At 39.2% G+C, this 17,818-nt stretch overlaps 1 protein-coding gene across 4 annotated transcripts in view; it reads right to left on the bottom strand.

The window, feature by feature from the left end:
- LOC110302049 (NACHT, LRR and PYD domains-containing protein 4F-like) overlaps nucleotides 1-13,402 on the bottom strand; it is a 29,181-nt gene extending 15,779 nt beyond the window's left edge. Inside the window, exons 1-4 of one of the 4 annotated variants that reach the window (XM_021172811.1) lie at nucleotides 13,306-13,402; nucleotides 13,049-13,146; nucleotides 4,408-5,026; nucleotides 998-2,600 (exon numbers count right to left, since the gene is read on the bottom strand). In XM_021172811.1, coding sequence (XP_021028470.1) covers nucleotides 998-2,600; nucleotides 4,408-4,684 — 1,880 coding nt within the window. In that variant the 5' untranslated portion in view covers nucleotides 4,685-5,026; nucleotides 13,049-13,146; nucleotides 13,306-13,402. Of the gene's footprint in view, nucleotides 1-997; nucleotides 2,610-4,407; nucleotides 5,027-13,048; nucleotides 13,147-13,305 lie in introns of those variants that run through there. The other 3 variants (XM_021172812.1, XM_021172809.1, XM_021172813.1) reach the window with 3 other exon arrangements.
- Nucleotides 13,403-17,818: the final 4,416 nt, after the last annotated feature.

Genomic DNA, 17,818 nt, shown 5'->3' on the forward strand with positions numbered 1-17,818 from the left:
ATGTATTTTAGGCCTGCCCTGTACTTGCTATATAAACAAAGATGACCCTGAATTTCTGATCTGCCTCCATTAGCTACATGTACCACTACACTCTGGTTTTATATGATGCTAGGGAACAAATTCAGGATATGTGCAATATAGCAGGCAGTACTCTGTGAACTGAGCTACTTTCTGGGTCCCTGTCTATATGAACTGATGCATCACGGCTAATCCATAAATATGCAGAACTAATACCTAACAAAAAATAGCTAGGCAAGAAAGCACATGCCTTTAATTCCTGTACTCTGGAGATAGGAAGATGGATATCTGAATTCCAGGCTTGCCACAACAACATAGTGAGATCCTGCCTCAAAACAAATAACAAAATAAATATTAATAATATCAAATAACATGTCTGTAAAAGAGACAGTCTGAGGCTCAAGATGGCATCTATCAGGATGGAGACAATTTGGTGGTTAATTAAGAGTGCTTATGTTTCTTCTGATATTAAGAATTTGGATCCCAGAACCCACATCTGGCATTTAACTATATAGCTCCAAGGTGTCTGATGACTTCTTCTAGCCACTGAGGCCATCTCTACATGTGTGCATACTAACATGTAACCACAAACACACAAAATAAAAATGAATCTTAAAAAAATAGAAATTTCTGTCAAAACAGGTGAATTTCTTGTTTTCCCCTTAAAAGTTCTATTTTGTTTTAAATTTTTTAAACCATTTAATTGAAATAGAATTACATCACTTTCCCCCTTCTATCCCTATTCTATACCTCCAACAATCGAGTTGACAGCTTTTTTATTGTTTACACACACACACACACATATACACAAAACCTGTTGAGTCTGGTTTTGTTGTTTGTGTGTAAGTAGGTTCTAGGCTGACCACTCCCCATTGGACAACCAGTATGGGTGAGTTTTGAATCTGTCCCTGTATATTTATGCTTTATATAGACAGATTTGGAAAATTGGACTGAAAAGAAAAATAGTGAATGGACTCACATACACCTCTGGCCTCCTTTTTCATTCAGGACATTTTGGGTTGAAAAGGATAGTTTCTTCAGTGTAGAACAGTGTTTCAAGCAATAGGCAGCAAGAATTAAATCAGAATAATTCTTAGCCACAAAGTTAATCTGTTGCATATAACTCATTACTTTCACTAGGAAGGCTTCATCTTCTATCTCAGACAGACAGGAAAACAATTTCATGCCATCTATTTGTTCTTGAAGCTCTGCATTGCCACTTATGGTTTCCAGGCACTGATATAACTTATGCTGTATTTTCTGAGACAACCTGCGGCCAAAAAACACCACAAGCTTTTCTTGTTCTGATTTCTGTAAAAGACCAAAGATGAAACAGCCCAAAAATATCCATTGTGTTTTTACTTTCTTTAAAAACATAAACAAGACAGTCTCTATACTTTTAACATCCTGGCTAGGGTGGTCCACATGGCTCTTTAGCAGATAAAAGATGGCAGCACAGACCTCCTGAACAGATGGGTGGAGGAATATGTAAGAATTTTCAAATTCTCTGATCTTTCCAAGCATTCCAATGTCCAAAAGTGTGGGGATGTCAGAGTCCAAGATCCCATTTCTCCTGAGAGCCTCCTCACCAAACACAAATGTGTCAGTCCACATGCCCTCAGCGGCCAGAGAACACAAGCCCTGCAGCTGCTCTTGGATTTTCTTACTTGGATATTGGGCACTTTGGGGAATGAACAAATTCAAGATGTGAGTGGTATACAGGGAAGTGATATGTCGGCAGACAGAGACTGGGTCTCTTCCCTTCTCTATCTCTTTTTTTAGACAAGTAGCCACCATCCAGCAGAGCAGAGGGACCTGACATATGCTAAACAGCTGCTCGTTTTCTCTCACCAAACTGAAGGCCTCTTGGGCTCTGATCTTATCTTGGAACAATCTGTGGAAATATATCTTAATACTTCTCTCATCGAATGCAGTTGCTGTTTTCACATCTGTGCACAGAATCCTGTCCTCCATTTTCTCAAAAGTCTCTGGGGTAGTGGAGAGGAGGAAAGAGGATTCAGGGAGCATCTTCCTCGTGAGCAAACTGCTCAGCAGTATACTCACTGGCTGCTTCTTCATGCAGTTATCACACAGCTCTGATTCCTGTTTGGTTAAATCACATTCCATCCCTTCCAAGCTGTCAATGATAAATAAGAGTTTCTCAGGTTGGGATAGGATCTCCTCTATAGGAGCTGAGGGGCTGGGCCACTCTCTGGAGATAAGTTCAGCAAGGCTGGCTGTCTTCAACTGCTTCATATCTTGACAGCAGAAGTAGAAAGTGTAAGAGAATTTGTTTTGAAACACCAGGCCTTTTGACCAGGCCAGCATTAAATTTTTCAACATCATTGTCTTGCCAATTCCAGCCATGCCTTGCAGGAACACCATGTGTGGCTTCTTTTCAGTTCCCTTTGATATGAGAAGGTTCTCAAAAGTGTCATAGTCATTCTGAATGAAAGTCTCTTTAATGAAATCTTGAATACGGACGTTAAATTTTTTGGAGCAATCATGGGTCAGCTTTTTCTTCAGATGATCTCGATATAACTTTGGGTTTCCTGAGTCAGTGAGTCCAAGAGGGGAAGAATCTACAACATCTCAAAGTTAAGTTAAACATTCACCTATATATTGTCTGATTTCAGTAGTTTAACTCTCAGAACGTATCCTTAATATTTTTTTATTTTTAATTATGTGATAGAGGGTGCCTATGGAAGTCAGAGGTGTTAAATAAACCCAGAGCATGTGTGTGCATGTGTATACACAAAAAAATAAATGCAAGAAAAGTCAAAAGAAGTCAACAGGTTGATTTTGTTACTGAAGAGAAAAAGCAGAATGTGGAATAAAGATCCTAAGGATAATTGGAAACAAAATCCAGCCTATATAAAAAAGATTTAAAAAAAGAAATATACACAAGACATATTAAGATCTAACACATGAGGATCAAGAGATGGCTCAGTGGTGAAAAGCACCCAGAAGACCTGGGTTTAGTTCCAAGCATCCCCATGGTAGCATCCACCTTCTGTAGGTCCAGTACCAGAAGATCTGAGGTCTTCTTCTGGCCTACAAGGGCATGGAGCACATACATGCATGCTGGAATGCTCAAATGCACATAATATAACTTCCAACTGTTCTCATATATTTGATCATGAATTAAAGATTTAATATGTGCAACTAGAATCCCAGAAGAAGGTGGGATATAAAGAACAGCACAGAGACAATCTTTAAACAAATATAGACTGAAGAGTAAAGAATATTTTCTAGCCACAAATCTAAGATTATCAATGAATCCCAAGCAGAATGAGCTTAGAAAAAAAATGAAACAAGAAAATGTACATCTAGGCTTATCATAGTATGACAGTGGAATGTCAAAGACAAAGAAGTGAATTAAACCTTAAAGCATTCATGGTATCTTATACCAGGATAAATAAAAGTGTGACTTTTAAGATCATAGTGTTTAATGAAATACGGCATTTCTGTTATAAGCTTTTGCTTGTTAAAGCAACAGCAAAGACTGAGAAATTTTACTTCATACTGTATTACATAGCTGTTTGAAATACATACATGATATGTATGTGGGAGAATAAGTGGGGGAGGAGTACAGTATACATGCATGTTGAGACCAGAGGTTTGCATTGTCTTCTTCAGCTGCTCTCTGCTTTTAAAAAATGAGTTATTAATTTTTTAAAATTTTGGTGAATATGTGCTTTTGTCTACATGCATGTATGTACATCAGATGTGTATACTATCCTTAGAGGATAGAAGAAGGCATTGAATACCCTGTAACCCTGTTACAGATTGCTTTGGACTACAATGTATAGGTTCTGGAAACTGAACAGAGGTTCTCTGTAAGAGCAGGAGTTCTTAACCACTGAACAATCTTTCCAGCACCTCCTTCCCATCTAATTTTTTGAAACAATTTTTTTCAGCTAGCTTAGAACATAACATGCTAAACTAACTGGCCAGTTTGCTACCATGCCTTGCTGTTACAGGTTTGCTGAGACACAAAGTTAGATTCTTGTTTACATAGTAAGTACTTTGCAAACTGAGCCACCTTCCTAGACCCCATAAATATGATTTATTTCTGGTGTTTTCTGTTGATGCTAGCCTAAATCCACAGTGCTACTATTTTACTCTAAAGTTAATTCTTCCATTTAGATTTTAAGGGGATATTATTAATGTCTTTGACAAAAGTTCAACCATCTAGGTTAGGGCATGATACACTCATACATTTGAATACACAGCCTATATCTAACATGTCTACATGAAGCTGCCTCTTTCCTCAAAGAGAATAATGTGCCATGACACCTGCTGGCCCTATGGTAGATGGGCATGAAAAAGAGTTATCAAAACTATGACACGAATCTCACTCTCTTAAAGCAGCTTTGACCAACTCACCAGCAATCTCTTCTGTTGCCCTCTCAGTGAGATCTTTCCTATTGATCTTCTGGAGGATGTTGAAGGTCATATCCCAGGCCTGATTCTCCTCATAACATTTCAAAAGTAAGTTGGCAAGATCTTCCCTAGATGCCTTCTTCACTTTGGTCCAAGAAATCTGTTTCAGCTTCAATTTTAGAATCTCCTGTATGAGAAATTCCTTAAACTTGATGAACTCCTTCTTATTTAGTTCTTTCAAGTACCACATAAGGCCAAAATCTGAAATGAAAGATGCCATCTTATCTTCAGGAAGATAGACACAGGATCTGTGGGAAAATCAGGCAAGCAGCTGAGTTACAAAATCTCGGTAGATGGTAGAGCTGAGCTGAAGTGTTTGCTTCACAAGTGTAAGGACATAAGCTGGGACCTCAGTATTCTTGTAAGTGGTTAGGAGCCTCCAATATGTGCTGCCTCCAAGTTGTGCTGGGGTAATGATGATGTAGAACTTGTGAAGTGGCCAACCAGTGACTGGTTCAACTTGAGGCCCACAGCATAAGAGGAAACCCATGCCTTCCACTGTGTTCATGACCAGGAACCAGAGGCTGGTCATCACAGACATCAAGAATAGAGCCCAATACAACTAGAAAAAACAAAAATACAAACAAACAACAACAAAAAAAAACAGAAAAAGAGAAAATGTAAAAAGGAAACAAAGAAGAAAAAAGAAAAAGTCAATGAAATGATTCTTAACAATTTTTCTGCTATTCTTATAGAGTGCTGTGTGTCCCAATAGTCTTCAGAAGCATCATCCAACAACTGAGAGGGCAGATTCAGAGACCACAGCCACACAATAAATCAAGCCAGGGTAACCCCACCAAAGAGGGGAAGGAGGAGTGTAGAAGCCAGATGGGTCAAGGACACCATGAGAACACATTTCACAGAATCAACTAAGCAGGGCTCACAGAGGCTCATAAACACTAACAACCATGGACCCTGCATAGAATTTACACTAGGTCCTCTGCTTCTAAGTTTTGGGTTCTTGTGGGATCCCAAATAGTGGGAGCAGGGGCTGTCTCTGACTCTTTTGCTTAAACTTGGGAAGATTTTCCTCCTAGGGTGTTGCCTCACCCAGCCTTGATATGAAGGTTAGTGCCTAGTCTTATTGCAATTTGATATGCTGCTTTCAGTTGCTATCTCTGGGAGGCTTCCTCACCCTTTCTCTCTCTCTCTCTCTCTGTGTCTCTCTCTCTCTCTGTGTCTCTCTCTGTCTCTCTCTCTCTCTCCCTCCCTCCCTCCCTCCCTCCCTCCCTTTCTTATCTATTTATTCATTTTGAAGGACAAGGAGGGAGAAGTGAGTATAGGGGAGAGGGGGAGTGTGTGTTGGGGGGCACTTAGAGGAAGGGAGATAGGAGAAACCGGGGTCAAGATATAATATGTGTAAAGAAACAAAAGAGCAGGGTGTGATGGCACAGCCCTGGAATCCTCGAACTAGGGAAGGAGGTTGCTGGAGCCTCAGATCACCTTGTCTAGCCAAATTTGATGAGCTCCTGGTTTACTGAGAATCTGTCTCCAAAATCAGGTAAAGAGTAATCAAGGAAGAAACCTGATGTCAATATCTGGCTTCCACAGAGACACCCCATTCCCTATCTCAATACATACATTTGGTCACTAATTTATCACATAGTACACTGTTCATTTGGTTGTTAAATAAGGGCAGGGAGTTTTTCAGTATAGGCTCATTTTAATTCTCATCCCACTGAAATAATAATTAAAATAATAATGCAATGGTTCTCAATGGTCTCAAAGATGAAACCATTCCATACAGTTTCTCATGTTTTTTGGTGACCTCCAACTATAATGTTAGTTTCACTGCTTTTTCATAACTGCAATTTTGCTACTTTATGAATACAAATATAAGTATCTGTGTATGCCTATGATCTTGTTGAAGACCACTGCAAAAACACTTGGAACACAACAAAGTGAGATGTACTACTCTGAAGAATTACTGATAGAGCTGTTGTGATGGCTCAGCAGGTACCAACATTTGGTGCTCTTGCAAAAGACTCAGGTTTGTTTCCAGTACCTATACTGTGGGGCTCACAGTGGTCTCTAACATTAGCTCCAGGGGATCTGACACCCTCTTATGGTCTCTGCAGGCAGAGTACACATGTAGTGCACCTATATGCATTCAGGCACAGGCATACACATAAATAAATGTTAAAAGAATTACTGATAGTTCTAACTCAGTGATAACACATGCAATGCTAATACAGAACAGTATTTATAATGCTATTATGATAACAGTATTATGCTACATGATAATCTTCTGGCATAATACAGCTGTAAATATAGTCATGTAGTTGGGTCCAGTGGCATGGCCTGGGATCCTAACTACTTCTAATGCCGAAAGAAAGAGGATTAAAATCTCAATGCTGTCTACAAACATAGTGAGGTCAAGGCAAGCCCAGCAAACTTAGTGAAACCAGGTCTCAAAGTGGGGCGAGAGAGATGGCCCAGTGATTAGGAGTACTGGCTGCTCTTTCAAAGAACCTGGCTTCATATCCTAGCATCTACATGGTAGCTTACAATGTTGGTGGAGTTCAGCTCAAGGGTTAAGAGCACCTGCCGATCTTGCAGAGGACCTGGGTTTAGTTACCAGCATCCATATCAGATGGCTCACAACCACCTGTAACTCCAGCTCAAGCACATGTGATACCTTCTTCTGGCCTAGCTAGACACCAGGCATGTATGTTGCTATAGACAAAACACTCATACACAGGATAAATGAATAAGTAAACAAATAAATATGAAAGATATGATTTTTTAAATATATAAAAACAAAATATAAAAAGAGGGCTGATTTATGGATCAGTGGTATAGTGTTTGTGTAATGGTGCACTTGATTCAGTCTTCAGTACTACAGAAACAAAACAGTCAGATATGACAAAACCATCCAAAGGAAGGCTTAACACAATTATGATGCCCAAGAACACAGAAAGGAGGACTCTCACCAGATATCAGACGTAGAAATAATAGAATCATCCAGAAAATATGAAATCTTACCCTATATCCACCTAGCACATTTACAATCTATAGCAAATAGGTGGGAAAGAATATGAAGGAGTGTCTTTTCAACAAATGGTACTAGAACAACACACATTCTATGTGCAAACAAATAGAGCTGGGCTCCAAGGAATAATACCTGAGGTTGTCTTCTGGTCCCCACATACACCTGTGCACACACATGCATTCACACTCATGAAAATATGCTAAACATTATTCATCATTAATATGACAATGAAAACAGTGAGATATCCTCATATACCCATGGAAATGAGCAAGGGACTGTGGATGTGGCTCAGATGGTACAATATTTGCCTAGCAAGCAGGCAGCTCTGGTTCTGTTCTAGCATCAAATGCAAATGAATGAATGAAGTAATATAAAACCTACTGTTGGTTGGACTTAGGAATTCACATGCATGTGAGTACACAATGGAAAACTATTATGATCAGGCCTCTAATGCCAGAGATGCTTGTAGGCATGTGTTCACCCCTATGTATATGGTACAGACAAATACAATGAATCTACTAATAATTCCAAGTACACAATTCCTACTTTACTGATATACAATTTCAGCATAAATTGAGAAATCACATGCATGTGAATAAAGGAGTAGGGGGAAAGGAAAAGGGAACAAAGGAGGAGGCAATAGGTACAAATCCAACTTGGCTTCATATCTGGCTTGTTCTGAAATTTATTACTTTTTGAATCCACAAATATCCTGGTTTTGTCTTGGGTTGGGGATCAGAAGAGGTGGGTCTGAAAAGAATTACCCATGCAGCTGCCAGTATGGTATGGGGCTGTGTTTCTATCATTAGTGACAACCCAAATGGATCAGACACTGTAGGAAACTGTTAGAACCCAGACCAGACTTCTGCCCAGGCCATCTAACCTGCAGCAGCCCCTCTTCTCTCATGGTCACTGTAAGAAATAAATTGTTATGATCCATTTTCAGTGTGCTCTGAACTCAGAGATCAAAGAATCAAAGATTGAAAACAGGAGGCCCTAGGCCCCCTTCTCCTCTAACAGGTGGCTGGCAGTTTGCGATGTTACAGGCAGTCTTTCTTGTGAATGAAGCTAAGGCTCTGCTTTCTGAAATAATCTGATGGAGGAATTTGGGGAAGAATTTAAATGCCAGAATACAGGAAAGAAAACAGTAAAAAGCTGTGTCTGGGACATGCTGTTGTTGCACACACAAACTCACAGTGGCTGGGATTGCCTGAGCAAGATCAAGCTAGTCAACATTGTAGCATGGATGGAAGAGGGGGTGATAAGGCCCCACTCCTAACTGAGGAGCTAATCGCACTTGAAAGCTTCTGAGAAAGAGAACCATTCTTCCATGAGGAGGGCACACTCCTGGTAGTTGCCAGTGTTCAGGTGAGTGAGTTAATATAAGCTGTGCATGTATATTAACTGGACTATACTTAGCTTCAAATTTAATAATGAATTTACATACATTAATGGAGAAAACTAAATCAGAAAAATTAATAATAAGTGAAATAGAATGAGGGAGGGAGGAAGAGAAAGGAGAGGAGGGATAAGGGAGAGGAGGGAGGAGAAAGAAAGAGACAGGCAGACAGACAGACAGACAAACTGAGACTCAAAGTCAGGAGATTCTTTGAGGACCCCAACAGGTGTAATTTTAAAACAGTAACATAAGCCAGGCAGTGGTGACACACAACTTTGATCCCAATAATCTGGAGTCAGAGGCAGAAGGATGAAGATCTCGGAGTTCAAGGTCAGCCTGGTCTACAGAGTAAGATCCAGGACAGCCAGCACTGCACAGAGAATTCTTGTCAACAAAACAAAACAAAACAAAAACAAAAACAAAAAACCTCAACAACAAAAAATGTCACCAAGTGGTACATATGCCTTTAATTTAAGCACTCAGGAGGAAGAAGCAGGTGTATCTCTGAGTTTGAAGTTTCTAGATAAAGGAAAACGAAAAAAGAAAACTGGAAAAAAAAACAAAGAGAGAATAACCAATGACTAAGAAGCATCAGCTAGCATTCAGAAACTTTACTACATATCCTGTTGGTATTAAAAGTAGGAACAGTCACAACTCTCAAACCTCCAAATTGATGGTTGTGTGTGTGTGTGTGTGTGTGTAAAAATATATATGTATATACATATATGTGTGTGTGTGTGTGTGTGTGTATATATACATATAAATATATATGTATATATATACATATATATATATAGGTTGTTGGAAAAAGACATTCTTCACCTTCCATTTTTGTTTATTTAAAAGTTTTTTGATTTCAGCATTGGACAACAAACTCAGGGCCTTGAGTAGGTTAGCTAAGTGTGCTTACCACTAAGCTAAACCTTCAGCCACAAAGGGAAATGTTGAAAGCTAACTTTACCAGGTGAAACAAATTCCTCCCCAAGACTTCAGGTTCCAACATCTTCATCAGTAAGTTGGGTGAAAACAAATTCATTTTGTCCCTCCAGAACTTATTTTACACATACCACACCCACACCTCTTACAGGAGGAGGGGATTCAGAGTATGCATGAACACACATGTTTGTGCCAGAACCCCAAGTGCTCTTGAGGCACAGGCTTCATGTTTGAAGTGGTAACAAATATTTACTATGAAAACACAGCCATCCTTTTAAAAACAATACACTATAAACATTAAATGGGTTTTGTTTGTTTTTGTTTAAGAAAGGGTTTCTCTATATAGACTTGGCTGTTCTGGAACTCATTCTGTAGACCACACTGACCTCGAACTCAGAGATTGCCATGCCTCTACCTCCCATGTGCAGAAATTAGAGGCATGCACCACAACCCCTGGGCTACTTTAGCTTTGTTTTGTTTTGGGTTGTTTGAGACAGGGTTTATTGGAGTCACCCTGGCTGTCATGGAACTTGCTCTGTATACCAGGCTGTCCTCAAACTCACAGAGCCTGCTTCTGTCTCCTGAGCACTGAGATGGGTTTTGTTATTTTAAAATATTTATATTTCTTTTTAATTAGATGTTTTGGAACTTCTCCCAGAATCTACTGATTTGACACTCTTTTTCCCACTATTATTTTATCTAATTTTGGTCCTGGGATCAAGGGCATGAGTCATCACACCAGGATAAACATTAAATTTTTTATGCTAGGCAACAGTATTCTGCTATTGTTAATTTCCTGACATTGATATAGTGTGGTTCTAAAAACTAGTATTTTTATTTTTAGAACATAAACCCTTAATTATGGTAAAGATTACAGGCTAATTTGCAGGGGTCTCTGTTACAAAATGACATAAAGTAAGTGGCACAAATTCAGTTAGTCAACAACAAATGTGTTGACCAGTAGCATGCTTGCTTAGTATGTACAGAGCTCTGGGTTTTATCCCTAGCAACAAAGAAAATCAGATGTGGTCGTGCACACCTGCTGCTGGAGGCCAGCCCTGGAGGGGGTTTCTTCTTTCTTGTCAGTTCTTCTCGAGGCAGTGGAGGGGGAAGAGCGTAAGCTGAGAGTAAGACTTTGTCTTACAAGAAATTTAGGGTTGCTGTATAATAAAAGGTTTACTTAACTAAGTCTAAGTTACTATGCTGTTGTAGCTGACCTGCCTTCTGTGATCCTCTGAGGCCAGAAACTGCAGTTTCTGGCACTTAGCATCTCATCCTAAAACAGCAGGAGATTAAGTAAGGGGTTAATTGCTAGAGCCTTTTCCCTATTCTCCAGATGCCACTTGCTTTTGGGATAGGAGGATGTTTGGAGCAATAAACTTCTATTGAACCAGCAGAAGAGAATAACACTCACAGAAGGAAAAACTTTTACATAAGTGAACATGCATAATCTAACATAAATTCATATTCAGCTTCATTCATGCTCATTTATACATTTTCATTCAAACTCTGTTGGGCCCAGCTTGCATGCATTCTCACAATTACATACTTACACACACACATGCATACATTCTCACAATTACATACTTACACACACACATGCATACATTCTCACAATTACATACTTACACATCCATACTTACATATGCATGTGGAGCAAAAGACCAAGGAGCTCGGATCTTTATTACATAGTGAAAGAAAAGGCTTCTACCCTTTTTAATGCTAAATGAATTAAACCCACGTTTGTAAGAAAAAAAGCTTTGTTTCTTTTAATAAGACTAAGCCTGCCTTGTCCTTACCATGGAACTTGTTCTGTCCTATGGTAAGGAGACGCCTGCCTGCTCCTTCTGTTCTCTGCAGCATCTTCTTTTTTCCTCTTACCCTCTGCATTCTGCATATTGCTCTCTTAGTATTTTATGTTACCTATAGTTTCTAAGTTATTCCACTCTACAGTCTCCTTCTAATCTAAAAAGTGTTCTGTCTAAAACTTTATATGCCTCAGTACAGGGGAATGACAGGGCCAAGAAGTGGGAGTTGGTGGGTGGGGGAGTGGGTGGGGAGCGTGTGGAGGACTTTTGGGATAGCATTGGAAATGTAAATGAAATAAATACCCAATTTAAAAAAAAAACTTCTCCTCAATTCAGTTCCTCTCTCAGCTCAGTTCTTCTCACCTCCATTCCTCTCACCTCAGTCCCTCAGTTCTAACTCCTCTCTTTGTCCTCAGTCCTTAAACATCTTTCAGAATACATGATCACATTTTACAAGTGATCACAAGTTCATCACAAGTTCACACAGAAAATCAAATCATAAATTGAAATAGAAGTTTACAACAGATAATGTTTACATGCATATCCATTAGGAGTAATTATCTAGCTAAACATCCATCACCTGTCTCAGCTCCACAGGTTCACTGAAGGTTTAAAACCATAACTAAGTTATTAGTGAAGTTTTATATAGATAAACCCAGCCAATATTTTATCTTCTGTCCTAGCACCTATAATAAATCATTAGTTCCCTTTTTATAACCTTTGGTTAATTGTTTTACAACCTCTTGGAATGAGCTCTGAGTAAGAGAAAGTCTGGTTACTAAGAGCAATTAACTGGTGACACTTGGAAGACTGGCAGAGTTCTATTCAGTTTTGACTATCAGAAAAGGACCCAATAGCAGTCCTACTATTAATGAGCTTAATAATCACTGATATAATTTTAGGAATTCTTATAGGATCATCATAAAGACTTAAGTCATTTATTTATCTACTCACTCCAAAGGGGTGTGCAATTACTTAGTGATTATTATATATGTTTAAAATAACAGGAAAGCATATTAATAGCAGGAATCTTTTCTAAAATGAATCCCTTGATTAATAAGTTTACAACAGATGTTTACATGCATATCCATTAGGAGTAATTATCTAGCTCAACATCCATCACCTGTTTCAGCTCCACAGCTTCACCAAATAGCCAAGGGGAAAAATAATGTGAGTCTTTAAAGGATGAACTCAGGTGAAGGGCTTAGACTCAAATACTGGGTGTGTCCATACCTGTCTGCTTCTCTGTGTGTTATTTCTCGGCCTCACACCCATGAATATAAACAATAAGTATATAAATATATCTCTACCCTCTACAGTCTCAGATATCCAACCCTCACGATGCCTACACGTTATTTATTTTCTTTTTGTATCTGGGAGGCCTCTGGAGTATCTGCTCCTCTGAAGTCTCTAGCCCACCTAATAATCTCTTGTGGTCAGTTTACTTACTTCAAAGTCGGAAAAAGCCAGATACAGTCGGAAGGATTGTCTATAGATCCAACTGGAGCAAGTGTTGGAGAATTTTGACAATTAATGATTTTTTTCTCCTTTAAGAAAAAAAAAGGTAAAATAGTTAAAGTACTGCTACAAGTCTTGGCTACCCTGCTAAAGTAAATCCAAATAACCATAACAGAGGATACAAACTGGTTCTGATGGGTCTAGAGGAAGGAGGGAGGAAAGGGGTAAGACAAAAGAAGGGCACACACCTACTCAAATAACAAAGCAAATAAAAGCATACAAGAGAAAAGAAGCAGAAGACAAAATTTGCTGACTCATTGCCCAAGGGCTTCCAGGTCAGTCCTTAATATATGGCAACTGGGACTGGTGATTGGCCAATGCGCCACTCCCTCTCATTGGTTGGGAGGCGGGGAGATGGAGATTGGTGAAAGAAAGGAAGGATATGATTGATGTTGGAGATTGGTGTGTGAATCTCAGCCCTCAAGTCCTGGTATTCTACAGATTGTTGATGTTGCAGTGAATCTGGATATAGGCTTCCTGAGGAACTCCAGATAAGGGATCTCCAAGGCTTCTGATTGTACGAATGCATCCCTTCATTCTCCTTGCGTGTGGTTATTATTGTATGTATGCCATCACTATCTCACATTTAATAAGAGTGTATAAATGAGGTTAGAGGCAGCCTCTCTGTCTTTGTCCCCAAAACCCCCATGTAGTCCAGGCTGGCACTGAACTCAGGCTTGTCATGTATCTGCCTCTTGACTGCCAGGACTACAGGTGTGTACAACCCTTGTGGCTAAATTTCAAGTTCTAACTATAAGTACGAAGGCTATATTCCCTTCCCTGGCTTAAGCTACCCAATGTTAACTGCTGTTTGAAAATATTAAGTGTGGAAAGAGCCAGCAGTGAGTGAAGAAGTAACAAAATTCGAAGCTTTTGGGCCCAGGCTTGGGAGTGTAGCCTTTGTGGCTTAGTGCTCCAGGTGCTGGTCATAAAACAGATAGTGACATTCCTTCCTCCACCCACCCGCTTCCTGGGTTCAAAGAGTATTCATTCAAAGAATGGCACCCTGACCATTACTGGAACCTGCAATGCAAATGTGCTATCTTTAGGGGCTCTTAGATTGTTAGGGGTGCTTAGAAACTGTCTTGAGAAATAACCTGACACTTGTGACTTTATACTTCCTTGTGACTCTTAACTGGTATTTTTGGTATTTTCCAACAATGCCCTCCCCACCTCCTTGAGTTGTGGTTTCTTCCTTTAAATACCCCCTTACTCAGCTACTCGGGGTGCCATGGTCCTCTACCCCTGCGTGGTGTATGACCATGGGCCCGAGAACGCTCTTGAATAAAAATCCTCTTGCAATTTGCAGTAAGATCGTTTCTTGTTGGTGATTTTGGGGTGTCGCCTCTCCTGAGTCAGAACTTGGGGAAGTCCTCATGTTGTGGGTCTTTCATGAGAAGACTAAGCTGGTTGTACTTGACATCAAGCCTTGAAGACCTGAGTTCATGGTGGAAGGAAAAATTTACTCCTGCAAGTTGTCCTGTGATTCATTCACTCATGTACACACAATTTATAGATGGATAAATAAATGTAATAAATATCTTAAAAGTTAAGTGATAAATCCCAAAAATAAAGAACTCAATATTATTAAATAACTTTTACTGTGTATAATTAATGTTAGTCTATTTTATTATGTTATTAATTATATTTTAAGTTATCTTATAAGTTATTAATAATTTGCTATGCCTAATATATAGATTAAACTTCTGTAGGTGAATATATGAAAAAAATGTACAGGGATCTAACAAGGATCTATTCTTAGTCTCACACAACAACTGGACAGCTTCAAAAGGACTTAGATGGTCAATGTAAATACACGGTAAATATTATATATATTACGGTAAATAATATATATGTTATATATATTATTATATATATTATAAATATTATATATATAGGGAAGATTTATATATCGATTTTGTATTGATCAAACCGGTCTTATGTATTTTGTTTTGTTAATCATGGCTGGCTGCATGTGGAACTCAAGCAGGGTCCTTGAGCATGTCACACAACTGCTCCATCACTGAACTAGAGCTCCACCCTGTCCATTGTCCAGTGTGCTCTAGCGTTTTCATTGTAGTGCCACACTTCCAGGCAACCCCCTATTCCCCCCACCAAAAAAAAACAAAAAAAAAACAAAAAAAAAAACCTGCTACTTCTGAACCCAAGAACCAGAGTTCTCTTGTTAAAGGAGAGAACTGACTCTCCTGAGTTGTCCTCTGACCTCCACTCATAGACATGGAGACATGCACACACACACACACAGTTAAAAATCAAAGGTATCATCTTAAATGATCTTTCCTTTCATCATGAGTTTTTGCTGCTTCAGTTTTGAACTGCTTTATTGTTTTGTTTGGGTTTTTTTTTTTTCTAGTTTATAAAGTCCTGGGAATATATTTCCCCCTTTTGAGTCTACTGAGAGGACCATCATTTTTGTTTTGGAGTGCATGATGGGAAGAGTCATAGTCACCAATGGTACTCAGAACACTTGACTGATTTCAGGAGACAGCTGAAGGTGGGAACAGGTCCTCAGTGAAGATTACAGATGCCAGGTGATTCTAGAATGTTGAATCCTGGGTTAAGGATCTAGACCAGTGTTCTCCACTTTCCTGAGGCTGCTGTCCTCTCGTGCAGTTCTTCATGCTGTGGTGACCCCCAACCATAAGGTGATTTCCCTTTCTTCTTCATAACAGCAATTTTCTATTTTTATGAATTGTAATCTGATAGACTGGATATCTGATACAGTGAAAAGTAGTTTGACCAACCACACACAAGGGGTCAAGACCTACAGGTCATTAGAAAGTCTGTCTATACCTCCTTCACCACTATAATCCACACATTGCACATGTATTTATTTACTTTTAGGGAAATTTATTTAATTTTTTTATTTAATATATAAGAGAGAGTAATTTTCTGGAGTCAGTTTTCTCCTTCCATGTGTTGGTCCCAGGAATTGAATTCAGGTCATCAGGCTTGATGGCAAGCACCTTTACCAAAGGAGCTAACTCGGTGGCCCTCCACAGCATTTGTGACATCTCTCAAGGTTCATTTACATGGAACCTTGGCAGGTGATGACATAATCTTATTCCTTAGTAGTTTATGGCATCTCTAAGCTATGTGAAATTGAAATTGTGTGTGGAGAAGTTTATTGTCTTCTGTGCCCTCCAGATGTCTTGCTGTGAAGTTCTTGTCTGGTGCCCTAGGAGCTCTGACATTATCAGCTGGGTGTGGATCACTTTTCAGTCAGGAGATGCTGTGAAGACCAACAATGAGCAAGATTTCTGGGGTGCCCAGTCTAGCTCACAAATGTACAGGTGTGACATTGTTTCTGTTGTTGTTGTTTTGTTGTTGTTGTTGTTGTTGTTGTTTATGTTCTCTGTGCACAGTTGCATTTGCCTTGGAGGCAGCACTAAACAGAATCAATAGGAAGTATCTAGATATTTAATCATATACAGCTTATAACAATTAAAGCAATAAGAGGCCATGATTCCAAAAGGTAGCAGAGGAAGGGGTATGCTAAATAGATTAAAGAGTAAAAAATGAAGGGATGCAATTATATTTTGATTTGAAAATAGTTAAGAAAATGAAAAGACAAAGAGGAAATTATTTGCAAATTAAGCATGGTTTTCAATTAAAAATTATATACAGATTAAATCAAGTATTCTCAAAACCTAATTTTAAAAAACTCACATTTAAAACTAAGTAAAAATATTTTACCAAGGTGTGGTGGCATATACTTTTAATGCCAGACATTTGGAAGACAGGGAAGACTGATCTTTGAGTCCAAGCCAGCCTAGTCTACATACCATGTTCTAGGGCAGCTAGGGTTACATAGTAAGACCTGGTCTCAAAAAAAATTTTTGAACAGATACTTTATCAAAAAAGATACATAGATATAAGTCAAGCATATGAAAACATACCCACCATCATTAGAAAAATGAAAACCACAGTGCCACTGATTTCTGTATCTATCACTATAGATAGAATTCAAGAATCCCAGTAATGGGGTAGGGTTCATGACTAGGTGTTAAAAAGTTGTTACCAGCCAAGTGTGAAACCTCAGGACTCATGTAAAAGCTGAGCTTGGGAGCTCAGAGCTGTACTCTCAGTACTCCTACCCTGGTAATAATAGGAAAGACAAGAGAATTCCCAGAAGTTCATGGGCCAGCTAACCTGGCAGTCACTGATGGAAGCAGGGACTTGAACCTGAGATTGTTTTTTTTTTTTTTTTAATTTCCATGGGTTCAGTGTTCTCTCTCTCTCTCTCTCTCTCTCTCTCTCTCTCTCTCTCTCTCTCTCTGATGCCTTGACTATTCCATGATATGGTAAAGAGAAAGTTTTTTACTGTAACTATAAGAAAACATCCAGAGACATCTGGAATATTCCAGAACTTAGAGAAAAAGAAGAAAATTGGACATGGCCAAGATGACCATGAGAGAAGCAGAAGCAGAGAGATAAAAGAACATAGAAGAAGAGTGCCAGAGAGCAGAGAGAGGGGGGGAGGGAAGAGGGAGACTGGGAAAGGGCATACTTGAAAGAGCAGGTTTAGCCGGGCAGTGGTGGTGCATGCCTTTAATCCCGGCATATGGGATGTAGAGGCAGGCGGATTTCTGAGTTTGAGACCAGCCTGGTCTACAGAGTGAGTTCCAGGACAGCCAGACAGCCAGGGCTACACAGAGAAACCCTGGCTCGAAAAAAAAA

Source organism: Mus caroli, chromosome 9 (assembly GCF_900094665.2).
Source record: "Mus caroli chromosome 9, CAROLI_EIJ_v1.1, whole genome shotgun sequence".
In the NCBI taxonomy this organism is placed as follows: domain Eukaryota; kingdom Metazoa; phylum Chordata; class Mammalia; order Rodentia; family Muridae; genus Mus; species Mus caroli.